Source organism: Scomber scombrus, chromosome 4 (genome assembly GCF_963691925.1).
Source record: "Scomber scombrus chromosome 4, fScoSco1.1, whole genome shotgun sequence".
NCBI classification, from domain to species: domain Eukaryota; kingdom Metazoa; phylum Chordata; class Actinopteri; order Scombriformes; family Scombridae; genus Scomber; species Scomber scombrus.
In genome coordinates this window covers 22286319-22292997 of record NC_084973.1, presented here as the reverse complement: position 1 = coordinate 22292997, position 6679 = coordinate 22286319, and the positions used below count along the sequence as shown (strand labels likewise).

At 35.0% G+C, this 6679-nt stretch overlaps 1 protein-coding gene across 2 annotated transcripts; it reads right to left on the bottom strand.

Annotated features, from left to right (window-relative positions):
• Positions 1-2502: 2502 nt before the first annotated feature.
• Positions 2503-5919, bottom strand: LOC133979536 (lymphocyte antigen 6S-like). 2 transcript variants are annotated; one of them, XM_062418071.1, is made up of 3 exons: positions 5800-5919; positions 4024-4131; positions 2503-3892 (listed from the first exon to the last, which is right to left on the bottom strand). In XM_062418071.1, exons 1-3 carry the CDS (start codon positions 5843-5845, stop codon positions 3732-3734), a joined length of 315 nt encoding a protein of 104 aa, XP_062274055.1. In that variant the 5' UTR covers positions 5846-5919; the 3' UTR covers positions 2503-3731. The 2 variants fall into 2 exon arrangements, with proteins under 2 accessions (XP_062274055.1, XP_062274056.1); XM_062418072.1 differs by having other exon boundaries at positions 2503-3886.
• Between the last annotated feature and the right edge of the window lie 760 nt (positions 5920-6679).

Sequence of the window (6679 nt, the reverse complement as noted above, 5' to 3'; positions counted from 1 at the left end):
GATAGATAGATAGATAGATAGATAGATAGATAGATAGATAGATAGATAGATAGATAGATAGATAGATAGATAGATAGATGGATGGATAGATAGATAGATAGATAGATAGATAGATAGATAGATAGATAGATAGATAGATAGATATATAGATAGATAGATAGATAGATAGATAGATAGATAGATAGATAGATAGATAGATAGATAGCTAGATAGATATATAGATAGATAGATACATAGATAGATACATAGATAGATAGATAGATAGATAGATAGATAGATAGCTAGATAGATATATAGATAGATAGATACATAGATAGATACATAGATAGATAGATAGATAGATAGATAGATAGATAGATAGATAGATAGATAGATAGATAGATAGATAGATTTTATTTGTCATTCAGACTGTACAAGTGTACAGATTACTGCTGTGAAATTATACTGTGCAATATATATATATATATATATATATATATATATATATATATATATATATATATATATATATATATATATATATATATATATATATATATATATATATATATATATATATATATATATATAGTCTGTAAACTTGTATAGTCTGTGGAACTGTCCATTGTGAGTGTGTGAGTGAGTGTGTGTGTGTGTGTGTGTGTGTGTGTGTGTGCATGCGTTGGTGTGCATAGGAAGGGAGTTTACTAGGAGTTCAACAATCTGATCAAACATTGATAGTTAGTACAATATTTCCAGAGTCAGAAACAGGATCAGAGCTCCATAAAGCTGCATCATGACCAGATTGTCAAACCTATTAGAGGAGTACTGGAGAGAGGACGTGAACTCTTTCAAAGCCCCCCTTGATCTGTCCAACCTCTCAGTTTTTTTCAGAATTTGAACACATTGATTTCCTCACAAAGGCTCCACCCAATTCAATGTCAGCCCTTAAAGTGACCTCATATTACTGTAGACAGCAATCTTATTTACATGTACAGTTGTGTAAGTAAAGATAAGAATGGAAACTATTGAAGTAATTTTGAGTAGCAGATAAACCGTCAGCACTAAATGTCTAATCCTATCCATAACCCTTACCATCAACTGAGCCTAAACCCTTTTCTAACCTTAACCTTAAAGCTTCAAACAGCCCTTTGAATGTGTGTCAGAAAGTGAGGACCAGCCACAATGTCCCCACTTTCCTAAAACGTCCTCACTTCCCAAGTATACACACACATACAGTACATCCTGCCTTTAACCTCTGCACGGCTGTGTTCAACCTTAATATGGCCAATTAGGATATTAGATGGTCTTCCATTATCGATAATGTGGGCATTGACAATCTTACATTCTTTGGTGGGTTAGGGATATCAAAACTTGGATGAATTTAAACTTTCTCAATTTCAATGAAAAGACTGAGACTGTTATGTCTGGATGACCTGAGCTGTTGAATGATCTGCTAGTACTCTTGGCCCTTTAGAGTCTTACAGTTGACTTTTTGTTAAGACACTTGATGTGATTTTTGACAGTGAAGTAGGACGAGAGAAAATGAAGGAAAATTGTTAATTCTGAATCCTTACTAATTTCTGTTTATTTCTTAAAAAATAGAAAAAATAAGCTTGCATTTAATGCGGATGATTCAAACTTTAAGTCTGACAAACTAAGTAGACTGACTATAATGTCAAATGTGACTGACATATTTCTCACTTCTCACATTATCTACATCATTTGCTGGAGATTTTCCTCCTATACCATTTTAAGTTGATTTACCTGCATGACTGTCATATACATGCCATATTTCTTGTTGTATAAAATAAAATATATGAACCAAATCTTTGCTGAATTTTAATTGTGTATAATGTGTTTGAGCTTTAAGTGCTTTGCACCACAGTAGTGATGTGAAAAGTAAAAACATCCTCAGGATCAACAACTAATCCTGTATAATTATATAGTATAATTGATTAACTTAGTCACGATTGTTCATATTTTATGTCATGTTTTATCACCTTTCTTAGGATCACATACAAAAGACTGCTATTTGATGTAAGACAGAGCATATAGGGAATAATAATCATAGGTTTTTATTATTGAACAAACATGAATGTGTTAGTGCACTATTCCAAGATTTTTTTGTTTTTTGTTTTTTCCTCTTCTAAAAATGAAATGTAGCTTTGTGGAGTGTGATAAGTGAGGAGACAAGAGACAGAGATGCGTCGAGTCAGCTTTACTCTCCACTTCATCAACAACACAGTATACAGCGAGTGAGGTGTAACTGCAACAACCATGGCAACAACAACGTAAACCCGGAACTAGAACCCCGTAAACCCCGTTTGATGTGTATAAAGAAACAGGCATTGCAGTGTTGGTGGTGGTTTTGCATTGCACTGCAGTACTTGACATGAGAAGAGACCACACAGGCCAAACAGGAAACCTGAGATCTTTACGTCTACTGATGTGCTTTGTTACACCTCAGGATCAACAACTAACTACATCATTTACACGTTCTCATGATTGTTGATACTTTATTTCCTGTTTTATCATGCACGTTATTATTTTCTGTAAAACACTGATGGTAAATGCAGTTCATAAGGAATAAAACAATTGAATGTTCAATTAAATTCAAAGCTTTTTTAAAAATTATTTATTCTTCCTGAGCTGCACAAATTGGGTAAGAAAAAAAATGCAGGGTAGAAATAACAATATATTTTATGCTGTAGCTGTTCAAGAGCTTTAAAGAAAGAGTGTGACGATGGCTGATGGCAGATGTGTAGCATCCTATGCTGCACAGAAACACAAATACATTCACACACACTTTCATATACAGTACTTCAGATCTAAGGATCATCATGATACTGATTTCCACAAAAAAGATAAAATAGTAATCAGTTTAAACAGATCTTTTTGTTTTAACTTTTTAAAGACCCCTATTTCCTTTTAGCTATAAAACTTCTGATGTGGAAGAAAAACTATGTAAATTGGCAGTTTTCAGCAATACTGTGGTACTGTGCAGGATTGACATACAAGGCACTGTGCATGAATAACATTGTCATCCACATGCAGGTACAGATCACAGCTACTACAGACAATATATTTCTTGAGGAGCAACTTAACACCTACAGAAAATCCTATTTTTCTGACCTCCAGTGGTTTAACATCTCATCTTGCTGCAATGATGTAGAAATCTGACCAGCACCAAAAACAGATTAGAAACTTCAAACCACAGAGGCTGTAAAACACTGCTTCTCAGTCTGGTGTTGAGTTATTCTTCAAGTACAAGTCAGCCTCTAAACAAATCATGCCCCTGGGAGCTTGGAATCTGTCTCCATAATTTGCATGTGTCCTTATGTTTCTTACTCTCTTCATACAGTCCCCTTATGCCACCAGCATTATCTTAAGGTAGTGCCTAAGCCAGCAGCTGGCTCTGAGACACACCGATCATGTCTGCTGTAGTGCCTTGAAAATCCTCAGATTAAACAAAAAGACATCATTTATCAATTTGCTCATTAATATGCACATTTGTCACATTTAATCACTCATCTGTCAGCTAGGATTTCATAACAAAGCTACTGTTTGCAATAAGTATCACAAGGAATAAAAGTTTAGTGGTCAGACATATTGCAGGTGCATTATAAGCTATTAATTCAAAGCTTTGTATTGAAAAGTTGTTTATTTTTTCTGCAGTTGTACAAATTGAGTCAGAAGAAAAGCAGCATAGAAATAGCAAAGTGTTCTAAGCGGTATGCTCTTTCAGAGTCTCAGAGAAAGTGTGCCATGATGGCTGTAGAAACCAGCAGGAGGATGACACTGGGGACACTGGATGTGGCACTGTTACACAAGTTCCCTTCACAGCAAGCCATGGCACCTCCACATGCCATGCTGGTTTGGCAGCCCTTGGTAACCATGTCATAACCTGCAACTCATGATGGAAAAAACTTTCAGAAACCAGCCACCAAAATATGTAATAACATGCTTAGCCACCATTCATTCAGTATTAAAAATGTTGTATTGTATCAGCTGCTAACTATAAAAATGACTGGTGTGGCTTACCATCTACTCTGAGAGAGAAACAACGGTTGAAGATGACAGAACAAGATTTGGTGTCTGTGCAGGATTTGGGGTCAGCAGCAGTGCACGTGTAGCATCTTAATCCACATGCTATACAGAGACATAGAACATTATTAGTCACATATATTAATTCAAGACGTGATACTTCTGCAGTGGCTTCTTGCAGTAAGAAGCCATCATGGCAGTTTTTTTTTGTCAGATCAACCAGACTGCAGGCAGTCACTGCTAACTTTGTCACTTAACTGTGACACATAACTGTGATAAAGTGGTTTAGACCACATTGGGTGTTGTATTTCTTTCCATACTTGTCATTAACTTAGCCTGAATGTTACTTTCATATACTCTCCTGGGTTTTGTTTTTTGTGTTTAGCATTGTTCTGTTACATTTACGTCTGCATTACTGGTTTAATTAAGAAGACAAGTATTTAATTTCACTTATTGTTTATTGATTACAGTCCTTCATTTCTTGAGTTTTATATTCACTTTTGTCTCTGTCCATATTTACCATCCTTTGCAGGAGACAAATGGGGAGTTTCTCAATTCTCACTTCCTGCTTTGAAACTTTTGCTGGCATCAGCAGTGATGTCATGGTCAGACCAACTATGGGAGATAAATTGAGGTAATTGTTTGGTTTAGTATTAAAGTGATTTGTACTTATTTTGGCTTGTCATGAGGATTATGTTGTGGATGATGTCTTTTGTGCATTTAATATTAACTGATACAAGTAAAATTGTTATAGGAAATATGGTTCTGTCTGGATAGATTGGAGATCATAATTAACGAGAGATTATGGTTGAGAGAAGAACAGAAAAGGAAGTTGTATGCACATGATAATGCCCAAATTTGAGTGATGCTGAATTAAGTCAGTTAAATGAAGTTTGATTTGATTATGTTCATTTTTGAGACACTTGTTTTACTGGTTGGGATAAATAAAGTCTCTGACTCTGCCTCCAATCACACTTTTTGATACTCTACTGCTAGCTTCCCCACAATAACCATAACCCATAACACCACATATTTATATCTTTACACTTTGGTGTGACTGTCACACGTGTAACAACACCTCCCAGTCGATGCATAGGGTTGTTTTTAAGGTTTTGAAAACATATGATCATCAGGGGCGTTGTCATTTGTCCTTTTCTTTTTAATGGGTGGTGGTGGCTGTCGACACATTTTGTAGATTAATTGTCACTGACTTTGACTTCTTGTCAATATCAACACAGTTATGTCAATACAGTGATGCTGGATACCATATGTTGGGAAGCAAAATAGTGATGAATAAATAGTTTTTAAGTTAATTCCTAATTCAGTATTCAACATCACACAAATATGTTTTGGAAACTTGAAGCCTCCAGAGTACAAACACAGAGAATAGACGTTACAGTGAATTTAATATTATATAATCAATGAATCTGTTAGATTATAGTAACACAGTCAATTAATAACTGTCACTGACAGGAAATTTCAACAATTAATTAAATTAGAGCTGCTGTGTCACATGCTTAAAAGCTCACTCTCTCAGTTTGGAGAAGCACTTACTGATCAGCCCTAACACAACTGCGTAGCTTCATATCTAACAAGGACAAATGATGGTGGTATTGATCTACTTTACTCTCAGCAAGGAAGCCAAAAAGTATATTTTACAAAATGTCAAACTTTTTTTCTTTGAACTTTCAGACACTGCTTATTTTTCAGGGTGTACAATTTATTGTTTAAACATTAATAGTTTACTGTATAAGTCTAACTCAGTAGTCTTACCTGTAGACAGAGTCGCAAACAGGATCAGAGCTCCATAAAGCTGCATCGTGCTCAGAGAGAAAAACAGATTATTAATCAAGCTGAAACGACAAGCCTTCCGTTTTCTACTCTTTTTTTTCCCAATTCTTCTTTCAGACTTTGGGCATTTGCATTTCCTCAAAAAGTTCCCCCTCCTCCCTCCAAGTGACCTGAATAACACAGGCCCTAAACTGACCTCATTATTCCTGAGACAACCATGTAGATTAACACTTTTCTGAAACAAGGACAAAAACTCGATTTTCTCTCCCTATTAACGAGCTGTGGGCCCAGCATGATAGCTGTGTGGATCCACCTTGTCTCAACCAATCATGTTTTGAAATAATTTGATATCTTAATTATCTCTGGCACAATATTGTAACAATATATAAACAATATAAATTAGGACTTTTTTATAGCAAGTATTCATTTTAAAGATGATCCTAAAAGTATTAGAGCAGTTTCATTACATGTTGCACATTATGTCTAGAAATGCAGATCTGAAGCCTCTGCTAACGACACAGGAAGTAATTTAGCTTTCAAAATAAAACTTTATCAATTACCCAGATGAGATTATATGCAAGAAGTAGAAAAAAAGTGTCCAAACTGCACTTGATTATGATTTAGATAGCCCATATATAACATCATCATACAATATCTGGCAGTTCAACTAGGACAATGCGTCGACTTCATAAGCGAATATATGTTTTAGGGCGGTTTAATAAGTAGTAGTATTTCAAAATAGAAATATTATACTTCAATTACCTCCAATCTGAAAGCTGTGCAAACCATAGGCTGTAAAAAATAAAGAAAACATGCAAAATGTTGCGGCATGGTTGCGCTAAATTGTTTAATTTTGAAAGAA

Bases quoted from the DNA above. Each gene is read 5' to 3' on its own strand.
- LOC133979536 (XM_062418071.1), bottom strand. From the start codon at position 5,845: ATGCAGCTTTATGGAGCTCTGATCCTGTTTGCGACTCTGTCTACAG. The intron at 4,132-5,799 runs GTAAGACTACTG...GTCTCTGTATAG, and splicing joins GTTTGCGACTCTGTCTACAG to CATGTGGATTAAGATGCTAC. The intron at 3,893-4,023 runs GTAAGCCACACC...TTCCATCATGAG, and splicing joins TTTCTCTCTCAGAGTAGATG to TTGCAGGTTATGACATGGTT.